Raw genomic sequence first — 14,580 nt, forward strand, 5'->3', positions numbered from 1 at the left:
TATCTAAATATCCAATAAACCATTATTAATCATTCAGTTCCCCAGAAACAATACCAAATTAACAATTTATATAAACAAAAAAAACAATTACAATTTAATAGAAGTAGAATACTACCTAATTAACGCGTTAGCTACAACACTGCACGAGTACCGAACAAGTAGAAGTTGAACCGTGGAAGAGGGAGCCCAGAGCAGCGGCTGTGGGGGTGTTGGTTGTATCGTGGAGGTCGCTGACGAGTGACCGGAGGAGGGAAACAAGGGTGATCGTAAGCAGCGACTCTTTGTGATGCCCGACCAACCAAACAACAACAATATTTTGTAAATGAGTAAGGTGTTTTAATTTGGTTGGGCTTTAAACTTTGATTGAGCTTTAGTTAGTTTGAATTTTTAATTTGGTTGGACTTTAAACTAATAGGGTAATTATATTTTTCAGAGGTAACGATATTCAAAAACAGACTAAAAAAAGAAAATTTTACACTACCGACGAAAAGTTAAAAGGTAGCGGGGGCAATCCCTAGTTCTTAATTAGGTTTGCCCCTGATATCCATGTACAATTCTTTTTCTTTTTCTTCTTATACTTTTTTTTTACTATTATAAGTAATGCATATAGATACATATAACTATTACAAATTAAAATACAATATATTACATACATATAATTGTTATTATAAATAAAGTACATAAATAAAAAAATAACTATAATGAACTTACTAAAATAAAAATTAATAGACATTGGTTAGGACTTAGGAAAATATATGTATAAAATAAAAAGAATTCGGGTATATGGTTCGGATAATCAGGCCGGGAATAAGCTAATCTCATACCCGTAAAAAATTAACACCTAATCCATAGCCGGCTTAATATCTGTCGAGTTTTGTGTATACCCGCCCCTGATATTTTCAATTTCAGGTATAACCATTAGGCTCGGGTTATTAGGAGTCAATATTGTCTCAATCTTTTCTTTCTCTATTTCCGGTATTCTAGTTATTAATTGATTGTGTTTGATTGTATTTCCTTTTTCTTTTCTTCCCCTTGTATATATGGGGATTGCATCTCATTGCATTAAGACAATCATTCATCAATAAACGTATCATTTTCTCTTGGTACCGATTTCATCACGGGTTTTCTTGCCTCCCTAGATTTTGCAATAAGTACCGAATTAAAATTGTACCTATAAAATAGAATTGCAATAAATGTTGTCAATTTCACACTGAAATAGTAAGAACTTTTGTACCTTCAGATTTTGGAGCTGTGGATTTATGGTACATCTTTAAAATACAAAAGAACCAGATTCGAAATTCTTTTAAAACTTTATACAAAACTCTAAATGGAAGAAAGAACCTGATACGAAATTCTTTTTCAAGACTTTACATAGACTCTAAATGGAACGACATTTACACAAACTCTAAATGAGTCGTGTCGTTAAAGTCGACTTGCCAGATTCACTAGTTGACCTATTTATTTGTATCTTCTTTGAAGATATAAGTTAATTGAGTATTTAATAAAAAAAATTAGTATTTAATATCAAATTTGATATTTATATCAGAAAGAACTACGGTTTTTATCTTTGCGGTTTGACCAAATATGTGCTTTTAGTCGAATAAATTCAAATTTACAGTTTTCGTCTGATAGTTTCGTTTTCGCTTGCAATTAAACCCGACCCCAGTTAACTTTGATCGTTAACCCATCAGCATGTTTTCCTTTTCATCTCTAAACAAACCCCAGCCCTAATACCCAAATCCCAATTTCGTCTTTGTCGTTCTTTCCTTCGTCGTCCTCCCAGTCTCCCACCAACTCTAAAACTATGAGTAAAACACTTACAATGAGGATTATTACTCTTTTCTTGGTCTTACATAAACTAATCGAAGGCTTTTTCTTGTATTATCATCAAACACCTTCAATGAGGATCATTTTGGGAGGAAAAAAGACAAAATTGCCCCTCACATAAGAGAGAGATACATTTGTTAACAATAACAATTGTGTAAACAAAACTATAATCACAAATTTGAAGCAATTAAACCCGCATATTTTGTCAAAATACAAGGACGAAAATCGCTATCCTCTCCTTATATCAACTTAATAAAAGAAAAACTAGGATCATGATTTGCATTTAAACTAAAATTTTTGGCTTAAAAGGGTTATGTTGTTCTAGATACGGTGTCCAGGTTCGACCTCCTAACCCTTATGCACACCCATTGACCAGATTTAATCAAATAGTAGAACAAGATCAAACAAACAATTAACACACCACCAAAGTAACACAGGATATATTTTGTAAAAAGTTGCTAGCGTTGTCAAGTTTCGAACCAAATTTTTATGTCAAAAGAGGTGGTTTTTTTTATTCAACTAGAAAGCACAAACTTCTCCACATAATACCCTTAACCCATGGCATATTTCTGGGTCCAAGCTCGAGCGGTGGTCTCATACTTGGCCCGATCATTCTTGTACATATGAGCAATTTCAGGCACTAAAGGATCATCCGGGTTTGGGTCGGTCAACAATGAGCAAATTGAAAGCAGGACCTGCAAAGTTCAAAAATGTATTAGACACACAAAGCTAGACATCATAAAATGGGCCTGCAGGGTAATGGGCCATCCAAACAAGTATTTTAGTATGTGTCAGTAGAGGTGACAACGCAGAACCTATAAAAAAACAAAACTCGCTAGGGTGAAGCTTGTATTGTGCCGTTTTTTTATTTCTAACTAGTGTAAATTTATGCATTTTCGTCCAAAAAATTTACCTGTTTTCAGACTGTTGTCCGAAATTTTGAGCCCAGAGTTTTTTGTCCAAGCTTCACCACTGGAACCTGGGTATTTCAAAACCGGTTCCAACCCAACCCGCCAGTTGTAACCCTATGCTTTGAAAGCGGTTTCAACCTGGTTATACCCTACCCGAAGAGGTCAAAACCATAAAAAAAAAAAACTGGAACAGGAACCAAACACTTCCTCTCCAAAAACCAGTTCCATGCCCGACCGAGTTTCACCAATACCTAGTTATTGACTTGAATCGGTTTTGATAAAACAAAACCGGATTATACGTATTAAGAAACTAAGCATTTTGGCCTAATTTTTTTAATTCTCGTATGAACAATTAGTGTGTCTGACTTATCATAATATGGACTGGTTGGATAAACGGTCATCAAAACTGGTTCAAGTCAAACTTAGTACAGTTGGCCCACACTTTTGATTCAGAATTTTTAAATATTTGTATAAACAATTGGTGTTGGATCCATCATGAAATGGACCAGTTGGGTACACCGGGCCCAAAACTGGTTCATGTCAATTGTCAAACCATTAATCATTAGTACTCAGAAATCAGAATACTTTTGGTCAAAATAATTAGATATTTTATAACCAATTACTCACTTAGCATGTCATATATGATTACAAAAAAAGCCTTCACTATTCATATAATTATATGCGTCTTTAATAAAATTAAATGAGGATCTTTTATGCAAGGAAATATATTACATCTAGGACTATTCATAAACGTTTTGATAAGAGTTTCCCTTGTTTCATCAAACAATACAAAATTCCGTTAATTTCAACTACATTAAGTGATCTTTCAAATTAGTCAATTAATCAAGATACAAGAGGGCCATATTCATACGACTTTGCACTTCAAATTGTTATTCTTAACTCAACTTGTCATCAGACATTGCGATCTCGTTCCCTTTTCTTTCATTTATACCGTGAACTGTTTGATGGCAAATCCATTTAACGTAAGCGGAAAATTTTGCTCATCTAGTTAAATGAACTAACATGAAACATGTCTCGTTCGTTCATTTTAAACAGTTATATTCATTTAAATGCGTTTATGTTCAGTTATATTTGTCTAAGTTTACATTTGTATAAGGTCTTTAGTTCACGTTCGATAATTTATTCATTAAATTTTTTTTGACCCATTACAACTTAGTCTAGTTTTAATAACTCCTTAAGCCCATCACATTGTTCTTCGCATTACCTTTTAAGTTTTAACTAGTTTTAGCTCAAATATGTTCGTTCATATATGCTAAGTTATGTCCATTTGCTCCACATGAACATACTCATTTTCTTAATGAATGAACACAAACTAAAAGATCACATTCGTTTAATTGCATGTGTCTGATTGTTAGTTGAACACGAACATGCTTCGTTTGGCTCGTTTACAAGCCAAATTACATCTATTTGATCCATTCCCCCTTTTTAGCTATTTTTCTTATCTCGCTCAATTGGCCATTAGACATGTAATGGTACCCGAGTAGACCCCATACAATTAAAAACACGATATATAAAACTTAGTACAGCTTGGTCACAAACACAAGGTCTGATTTATATAAAGAAGATATTACCTTGGAGATGGTAAGTGCAGGACTCCACTGTTCTTTAAGAATGTCAAGACAAATGCTACCGTTGCTGTTGATATTTGGATGGAATACCTTGGTACGGAAGGAAACCTTCCAGCCATAATTTGACTCAACAAGAATTAGCCTTTGACAAATAAGAATAGATCGATATATTATTTTTGTAATTAGGTTAACGAGTTAATCCACACTACCTTTGGTGGCTTGAAGGGGTAATCTGGAGGGAAGTGAATGGAGACCAGAAATACTCCACCAGAAAATGGGCTATCCGAAGGGCCCATAATGGTCGCTTGCCAATGGAACATGTCTTCACCAGCAGGACCTGATGATTTCCAAATAATAAGTCTTACATTTATTCATTGTGTCTGGTCGACTGGCTAGAATGCCTCACTACCTGTTCTTAATATATCTTTTTTATTTCGTGAGAACTAAGAATTGTCAACAGAAAACTCATGGGATCCACCAATATCTTGCTAATGAGACCCGGTTGCTAGTAAGCTCAAGGGAACCCACTTAATATCTTGCCAGATAACGAGTTCAATTAAAAGTCAGCATTTTCTAGCCCTGCTTGCGGTGCGCACATATGATGTATATATGTGTGAACCCTCGGGTGGGCAAAAGTGAAATTGCACTAATTTTGACGTTATTTTACTAATCTCGTGAAAATAACGTTAAAAGTGACGGACGGTTAATCAGGCATCATGTAGTGGCGTTGATAGCCGAAAGACAAGGGTACATGCACCGATCAGCCGGTGTCCCGATGATTGAGTGCTATGTGCCTTATGTCCAAGGCTTGATGCAAAACTACTATCGAGCCGGGGGTCTCACGGAAGCAGCCTCTCTATCCTTATGGGGTAGAGGTAAGGCTGTCTACATCTTACCCTCCTCAGACCCTACTATAGCTTTGCTATTGGTGGGATATACTGAGTACGATGATGATGATGATGATTTTCCAGCATGCAGGAGGGTATTCAAGAACCTTCTTCACGGGTTGGGTGAATAAGAACATATAATAACAAGTTACATGCTTCATTAAATGTGATATAAACATATTACATCTTATAATGATTCTCAATATATATTTCATCTTTAAAAATGCTCAAATTTCGCTGGTGTAAAATATCTCTCAATCATTGTGGTTGAGACGGGCAAACTAAATAATAACTTTAATGATTACTAGATAACAGAAAAAAGATAGATGTTTCCATAACCAGACAACAAACAAGTTATTTAAATAAAAAATTTAATTTTAACTTAGTTTAATGAATAAAACTCAAAACAAGAAAACAAAATTAGCAGTAAAATAATCATCTAAATAAATTAGAACTAATTAGTAGTCCAGGAAGAAAAAACCTCTTGGCAATTAGTCAATGGTCAAACAAAAAGACAAGTGTCTAAAAAGTGGGCCAACAAGATATCAGCAATAATGCTCCATTATGCTTAAACTAATATTTTTCACTTTGACCTTTGGATAATATTAAATAATTATAGTTGAATATATTATCATGTCCAATTCTTGTAAATGTCTCCAACATAGCTACACTAGTCACTCTAAACAAACAAACAAACAAACAAGCAAACCAATATATATCCCACTCGTGAAACCTTAAGACCTCGGCTCGCAACCTTAAGTACAAAATAAAAATAAGATAAAACGTATATACTCTGCATTAGCCACTCTAATGGTGACAATTTGTCCATCTATTTTCTTTAATTGGGTTACAAATTAAAATAGTGTAGCCCATAGCAGCATATAAGCAATTTCAAGAAAGCAAAAACTAACCAGCACTGCAAGAAGCAGGGGGGTCCTTTTGCAAGTCCTTCAACTCCTTTTGAATCCTCTTTGAAGCCATCACAAATCCTTGATCACCATACATGCAGAAACAATTAGTTACCAAAACTTTTTATTAAACATTATTCAAGGAAGACCATTGAATATCACATCACATTAAAATCGGTCTGCTTTTAAGTAAGTCATAGTTGTCAAAGGCGCAAGGTGCAAAGAATGAGCTTTGACCCTAGGCGCTTAAAAACAGAGAGTTTAGGACTGTTCTATGCCATTATTGAATGTTTTAGACCAATCTGGCTAAACCTAAAATTTGTTGAATTTTGACAGAATCTGATCATTGCTGGAAGGTAAGCAAGGCGCTTTCCGTGCACCCCCTCTCACCCGTAAACCCAAAGGGCTTTTGACAAGATAAAAATAATTCATTGCTTTTTAAAGAGACTGCCTTAATTTAAAAAAAAAAACAGATCAAAGTCCAATATAAACATATGCACTCTGTTAAGTCTATCTATCATGTCAACATATTTTATCATCAAGTAACTAAATTAAATGCAACCACCACCAAACCATAAAAATAAAAAAAAACCCTAATATTATCAAAATTAAAATCGGTGCTTATTTTATATATATATATATCATGAATTGCATGTAAACTCAAATAATTACATATAACATATAAAGTTAATCAATAGAAGCACAACAGGTAAAGACGATTGAAGGAGAAATAATAAGAAAAAGAAGGTTTAAAATAGAATTGAATGATATTGATATAATAAAGTTATATATGATGATGATGATCGTATTGACTGATAATAATAATTATGATCGGAAGGAAGAAGTTGAATTGAATACCTCGAAAGAAGAAGAAGAAGAAGAAAGAGGGGTGTCTGTAACAACGCCCGCCCTGACTGCAGATTATTATTATTATTATTATTATGAAATAGAAGATGGAAGCAAGTCGATATTTATAGTAGGATGGTTAACTTTGGTGACACGTATCGGAACCCATCCTACCTGTCAATAATCCCCAACTCAATGACTCATCCAAATATTCTATTCATATTTTATTATTTTTTATTATTTATGTTAGTAGCCTGGAAAGAAATCAAAGTCTTTCTTTCTCACTTTTTTTTTTCTTTCTCACTTTAAGATAATAATAATAATAATAATAATAATTTCAAAGTTTAAACATCTATTTAAACCTAAACTTTCTCTTTCTCTACTAAAAAATATATATACAAGTTTTTTAAACTTATAGTTATTTCTCATTTTATAAAAGACGTCATTCAAGATACAAACATCATACATTAGGAAATTTAAATTTAATTTTTGAATTTTATTATGTTTGTTTGCTCATCAAATTTTGAACATGATTTGTTATGGGTACTAATCGGTATGAGAGATACGAAATAGTATGTTTAATTATATCGATGGCAAGCAGATATGCTTTACGATTAAGTTATCTTAGGATGAATTCAAATAATAAAGTTATGTTGTTAAACACTAAAACATTCACTATTTATAATTTTTCTAAGAAAATTCATTGATAAAAATTTAAGGGTATTTTCTTACGTTTCGATTGATTTAAGTTATGTTAAAAACTGATAATCTTTCATAAAATAAAAGTGTATTTTTATTTTAAAAATGTTGTAAAGACTATTGTATAACGAACTAATTAACATTGTTTAATAGATTTATTGTATATTAACTTTTTTTTCGAACTGTGATTTTTATAAAACACACCAAACGAACATCACTTGAATCCCCTCTCCAAAACCAAAAGAATTACATCAACTCAAAAGAGCACCAATTCGACCACGTAATATTTTTAAACTTAGACCTAAATTTATATCACAAAAAGCCCAACGCTCTAGTTGTATTAATGTTGTATTCAATCCTCACCTCTTTAGCTTCAAAAATCTTCTCGTTTCTCGTTTTTCAAATACGCCAACAATTGATAGGCACGATACCTTGGAAAGCCACTTGTTCTCTATTTCCTAAACCTACTTTAACATGAGACTTTAAGGTATCGTTTGGTATGCAAGAATAACATTGGGTAATGAAATTATTCATCACATGGGAATGAAAAAAGTGGTGTTTGGTTGCTCAATGAAATAAAGTCATCCATTACACATGGAATCTCATTCCATCAAAACTATTCATTCTCGCTTCTCTTCTTTTTTCCCCCCATTTCATTCCTCCCTTACCCTACTTTCTCAACACCACCACCACCTAACAACAACCACCACCACTACCATCTCCACCACCAGCACCTAACCGCCACCGTCGTCATCGCCACCACCTCCTTACCACCAGCGCTACCACCGCCACCATCGCCGCCAGACCATAATTGTCACCACCTTAGTCGCTGCCTGACCGCCACCACCGTCGTCGTTACCCTACCATTGGCATCACTACCAATGCTACTACCGCCACCCCACCACCACCACCACCACCATAAACCATCGTCCCTACCGCCTGACCGCCACCACCTCATCGCCGGAGCTACCACCACCGTCGCCATTTCATTTTTTTTGGTAAAAAAATATATATTGAGATAAGAATGTTTTTATTATTTCTATTTCATTCCTACAATTTTTTTGGATACCAAACAACATAAAGCAATTTTTCATTTCATTCCCATAGGTTAACCAAACAAGACAACGAAATAGTAATGATCAATTTCATTCCCTTGTTAATTTCATTCCTTATCCCAGTCTATTCCCCCTTTATTCCATTTCTTCCAACCAAACCACCACCGGCTAACTCCATCCCAAATCACCATGGCCACCAAACAGTTAGTAAAAATATGATCAGCAGTTTCAAGTGCCAATTCATAAAACACACAACTTACTCGTATGGACTTGAATATTCCTCCTCATCAACTCGTGTATTGTTGAAATTTTGTTCATCTTGGCCCGCCAAACAAAAAAAATACATTTTAAGGAAACCCATTTGCACCAATTAAAAAGGAAACCATTATTATCATCGTGATTAGAACTAAACAAATGCTTTACCGACTTCACTAAGAAGACACTTGATGTATCTCCCATCCAAGACCAAGAATCGACATTCCACTCTAAACCGACACCGAAATTCTTTTTACGCAGACCTCCCGTTCTTGGCTTTCCACTATCAACGTCGGATTCCCGGCCTAATCCCATTGCCAAACAATCTGGTTATCTTGTCACAAAAACCGGTTTCTAACCTTGCTGGCCTTGTTCTTCTCCAACTTAAATAAGTTAGGAAAATCAACCTTGAAACTAGAATTTCTTGACCAAACGTCCGTCCAGAATCTTATATCGCTACCATTTCCAAGCTTTCCTTTAGTCAAACTCTGCAATCCCCATCTACTGCCATCTTGTTCACCGCCTTAGTAATATTCTTCCATGTACCAGTTAATCTATTATTGACTGGAACCAATTCCCAACCTTTTTTTGTGAGTGAATAACTTCAATAAACCTATTCCAAAGCCCGCCCTTTTCCGTTTGAACCTCCATGCCTATCTAGCTAGAAGGGCATACTTAACTCCTTAAGCCTAGAAAGCCCAACACCTCCGCTTCAAGAATGATAAACGATAATTAACGCACAACTTATAAATAACCGACTTATATTATAACCAGAAAATATAACTCAAAAAACTGATTACAATAACTTTGGTAGTGATGGTGGTGATTGTTGTGTTTGTTGTTGTTGTTGTTGTTGTGTTGTATCTAACACTAACTTTGTACATCTATTTATACTAGTAACCCAACTTGGTCACCAAGCATAATATGTGGTCACCACTCAACTTGGCCACCAAGGTAAACTTGGGCAACAAGGTGAACTTGGCCACCAAGCATATAGAATGTTTCATAATACCCCTTAGACTTTAACCGACTTGTTAAAACCTCTTAGGCCCGGTTCACCGACTTGTGACCCGGAATAGAAATTAATCCAACATTCACCCCCCTAATTAATTCGGATTAGTAAGGTCTTCAACTCCAAGTAACTCGTGCATCTCCGTGAACTTGATTCTTGCGAGTGCTTTAGTGAGGATATCGGCTCGTTGCTCTTTCCCGCTAATGTGCTCAACATCGACCTCGCCGTCGTTGTAGCAATCTCGGATAAAATGAAAGCGAGACTTTATATGCTTTGTTCGGTTATGAAAAACCAGATTTTTCACAAGGGCTATTGCAAACGTGTTATCAACTTTCAACATTACTTTCTGTAATGCTTCTCCAGTCAACTCGCTCAACAACTCTCGGAGCCATACAACTTGACATGCAGCTGCTGAAGCCGCCATGTACTCGGCTTCACACAATGAGAGTGCAACTGTCGCTTGCTTTTGTGAGCACCATGTAATTGGAGATTGCCCGTAATAAAACACGTGCCCCGTGGTACTTCTACCATCATCCTCATCTATGTTGTGACTACTATCACTATACCCGACAAGTCGTTTGGACCCATTCTTCCCGTACTTGATCCCATAACTCGTCGTGTTCTTCAAGTATCTCAATAGGTGTCGTATTGCCTTACCATGAGATTCTCGTGGGCTTCGCATATATCGACTAACAATACCCACAGAGTACGCCATATCCGGACGAGTGTGTAATAAATACCGTAAGCAACCCACTACCTTTCGATACTCGGTTGCATCGAGTTCAAATTCATTCTCGGCTTTTGAGTATTTCACACCATGATCCATCGGTACTTGAGACGGATTACAGGTTTGCATACCGGTCTCCTTTAGAATCCTTTTGGCGTATCCTTCTTGTGTAATTACTATCCCGTCCTCTTGTTGGACTACTTCGATTCCGAGATAGTAGGTCAACTTCCCGAGATCCGACATCTCAAACTTGGTCGCCATACCCTTTTTGAAATTGGAAATTATACTCGAGCTTGTACCTGTCACAAATATATCATTCACATACACGGCTACGATCAAAAAATGTTTCCCATCCGTCTTTCGGTAAACCGATTGTTCCTTGGAACATTTTTGAAACTTCATGTCTCATAGGATGTTATCTAGCTTTGTGTTGCAAGCTCGGGGAGCTTGCCTTAACCCGTACAAGGCCTTTGACAACTTGTAAACTTTTGCCTCCTCGCCTTTTTTCTCGTATTCTTCGGGTTGAGAAACGAACACAACTTCTTTCAATTCACCATGTAGAAATGCCGTCTAAACATCAAGATGGTGGATTTCCCACCCGTTAGATGCAGCCAATGTGATTAGTAGCCGAACGGTCTCGATTCGGGCTAACGGAGCGAAAACATCATCAAAGTCAATCCCGGGTTGTTGCACGTACCCCTTTGCAACCAACCGAGCTTTATACTTGTTTATCGTTCCATCCGCATTTCGTTTGATTTTGAACACCCACTTCAACCCGATACATTTTGTACCATTTGGAAGTTCAACTAACCTCCATGATTCATTCTTGTTTATCGAATCGATCTCGGTATTCATAGCACGAACCCATTCTTGGTTCGACTTAGCCTCAAAATAGCTACTCGGTTCACCACTTGACGCAAGAATCAACTGCTCATAGTCTGAGTCAACATGCAACACATAATCTTCTTTGTAAAACCGAGACTCGGGTTGAACGTCTTAGACCTGTTTGGGCCTCATTTTCACCCGAATGGACTTGTGACCCATTACTCGTCGACAGAACTTGAGAGCGGGTTGAGGAATTAGGCCCGATATGACTTGGTTCGGCTGAGTCGTTGGACTCGGGTTGAACCGATGATGTAGGTTCAGAGCTTGGGCTACCCGGGTTGCTTCTAGACGTTTCTTCAATAGTGGGTTCGATTTGACCAGATCCATTGTCAACCGCACCCCCCAAACAATAGAAAACATACCCGGCTCGTAGTCATTCTTCTCGACTTTCTTTTCCCAATTCCACCCTTTGTTTTCGTCAAACACAACGTCCCGACTAACAACAATTTTCCTGTTGTTCGGATCGAAGAGACGGTATGCTTTTGAACCCGTCTCCGACCCGAGATAAACGAGTTGTCTTGACCTATCATCAAGTTTCTTTAGATGTACACTATCAACATTAGCATACTCCATGCACCCAAATACTCGAACGTGTTCAATAATCTGTTTCTTTTTCTTGAACCGTTCATATGGAGTTTGATCAACCAAGGCCCGGGTTGGGACCCGATTGATTAAAAGGTTGAATGTCGAACCGCTTCTCCCCACATATAATTTGGTAATTGCATTGCCTTTAGAATACTCCGCACCATCCCCATTAAAGTTCTGTTTCGCCTTTCTACCACGCCATTTTGTTGCGGCGTGTACGGGGCGGTTAAATGCCGAATAATTCCACTTTCATCGCAGAACCGATTGAAATCACGTGAAGTGAATTCTCCTCCCCTATCAGTTCGAAGAGTTTTCATTGGTAAACCCACCTCCGTATCGATCAGGGCTTTAAACCTCTTAAAACTTTCAAACGCTTCACCTTTTTCTTTCAATAAAAACGTCCATATGTATCGTGAGTAATCGTCTATAATAACAAAGACATACCTATTACCCGAGATAGTGGATGGGGTTATTGGACCGCACAAGTCACCATGAACTAACTCCAAAGGTTAGGATGCTCTAAACGAGGATGTAGCCGGAAACGAACGCCTCGTTTGTTTACTCACCAAGCACGATTCACACAACTGATTTTCGTGTTCAACATGTGGTAAACCTCGTACAAGATCCTTCTTAGCCATCGATTTCATTAACTCGAAATTGATGTGCCCAAGTCTTGTGTGCCAACGCCATGCATCATCTTCAATCTTTGATTGCAAACACACGGGAGCTCCAATTTTCATTCGTATTTTGTAGAGTCGGTTTTCGGATCTCTTAACCTTCATGAGTAACCTCCCGTTCTCATCGTACATGGTCAGAAGATCATGTTTCATCCGAATGTCACATCCGGACTCCGTTGCTTGATTGAGACTTATTATATTATTTTTTAACTCCGGAATATAATAAATCTCGGTTAACAAGTCTTGGTCACCCGATTTTTCTTGGAAAAGAATTGAGCCTTTTCCCTTGATTTGAACAAATGACCCATCTCCGAACTTAACCCTCCCGGTTATGTTCTCGTTTAACTCTAAAAAATACGACCGGTTTCCCGTCATATGATTACTTGCCCCATTATCCAAATACCATACATCATCTTCGACCCGCTCGGTCTCATATTTCTTTGGTATTAGGTTTTGTTCATTTAAGAACACAACTTGATGCATATACGCCGTATCATCAAAAATTTCACGGGCTTCGGTTTTGTTTGCTTCTTGACCCTTTTGAACTCGGTCCGGGCAACCGGATGCAAAGTGACCAAACTGGTCACATCGGTAACATAAAATCTTTGGCCGAGCTTTCTTCACCCTTACTTTTCCCCGACTTGATGACCCTTGTTCGGTACTAGGGGTTCAGTATTGGCCATTGAAACGGCCTCGACCTCCTCGTCCCCCATTAGATTCAAAACTTCTATGACTTGATGAATCATATTTACCGAATAAAAGTTTACCTTGGTCACCCCCTTGAATTTCTTCTTCTCGGATTCGCTCCTCATAGGCTCGGAGTCGGCCTACAACATCTTCAAATCCCGTTTTATTGAGATCCAACATTTGCTCAAGCGAAGCAACCATTTGAATATACTTCAATCTTGGGAGACTTTTGAGAAACTTCTTTACCAACCTTGCTTCATCTATAACTTCGCCGAGAGCCGCTGATTTCGAGGCAATGCTCGATAACTTGCCCGCAAAGTTATCTATGGAATCTGACTCGTTCATCTTCATATTGTCAAATTCCATTGACAAGGTTTGGAGACGTGCTTCTCTAACCCGTTCAGCACTAAGTGTCGGGTTTTAATCGAATCCCACATGGCTTTAGCTGTTTCTTGATCTCCAATTTGCATTATCAAGGTTTCAGGTATGGATTGAAACAACAAGGCCATAGCCATGTCATTTTTGTCTTCATCGGGGACACCCGAGTTGATGGTGTCCCAAACTTTGTGAACTCTTAGGACTACTTTTATCCTCATAGCCCACACGGTATAGTTCGTTGCAGTTAACATTGGACATTGAACGGAAGATGGCCCGTTCTCTTTCCCCTTTGGCGGAGGCAGTGGAGTTGTGTCGCCCATGGCTACTCAAACCCAACTTGTTTGAATAAAGTAACAACTGAACGAACTATGCGATCGACAATGACAACAACTTCTTTGGGAGATCAAACCAATTTGTTCGATCAACCACGGTAACAACTTCTTCGGGAAATCAAACCAACTTGTTTGATCGAAACACCTTCTTTGTTGGCCGTTAATTATCGCGTTCTTGAACCTAGCTCTGATACCAATTCAAGAATGATAAACGATAATTAACGCACAACTTATAAATAACCGACTTATATTATAACCAGAAAATATAACTCAAAAAACTGATTACAATAACTTTGGTAGTGATTGTTGTGTTTGTTGTT

General features: G+C 37.2%; 1 protein-coding gene across 1 annotated transcript; it reads right to left on the bottom strand.

Annotated features, from left to right (window-relative positions):
* Window positions 1-2,245: 2,245 nt before the first annotated feature.
* On the bottom strand, window positions 2,246-6,247 carry LOC143531078 (ubiquitin-conjugating enzyme E2-17 kDa-like). The gene is made up of 4 exons (XM_077026461.1): window positions 6,126-6,247; window positions 4,537-4,664; window positions 4,331-4,435; window positions 2,246-2,522 (listed from the first exon to the last, which is right to left on the bottom strand). The coding sequence occupies exons 1-4, from the start codon at window positions 6,217-6,219 to the stop codon at window positions 2,379-2,381; spliced, it is 471 nt and encodes a 156-aa protein (XP_076882576.1). The 5' UTR covers window positions 6,220-6,247; the 3' UTR covers window positions 2,246-2,378.
* Window positions 6,248-14,580: the final 8,333 nt, after the last annotated feature.

This window comes from Bidens hawaiensis, unplaced genomic scaffold (genome assembly GCF_021521415.1).
Source record: "Bidens hawaiensis isolate Kalapana, Puna unplaced genomic scaffold, B.hawaiensis_p1.1 tig00009076_1, whole genome shotgun sequence".
Lineage (NCBI taxonomy): Eukaryota > Viridiplantae > Streptophyta > Magnoliopsida > Asterales > Asteraceae > Bidens > Bidens hawaiensis.

Bases quoted from the DNA above. Each gene is read 5' to 3' on its own strand.
- LOC143531078 (XM_077026461.1), bottom strand. From the start codon at position 6,219: ATGTATGGTGATCAAGGATTTGTGATGGCTTCAAAGAGGATTCAAAAG. The intron at 4,436-4,536 runs GTAGTGTGGATT...TATGGCTGGAAG, and splicing joins ACCCCTTCAAGCCACCAAAG to GTTTCCTTCCGTACCAAGGT. The intron at 2,523-4,330 runs GTAATATCTTCT...TGAACTTTGCAG, and splicing joins CTGCACTTACCATCTCCAAG to GTCCTGCTTTCAATTTGCTC.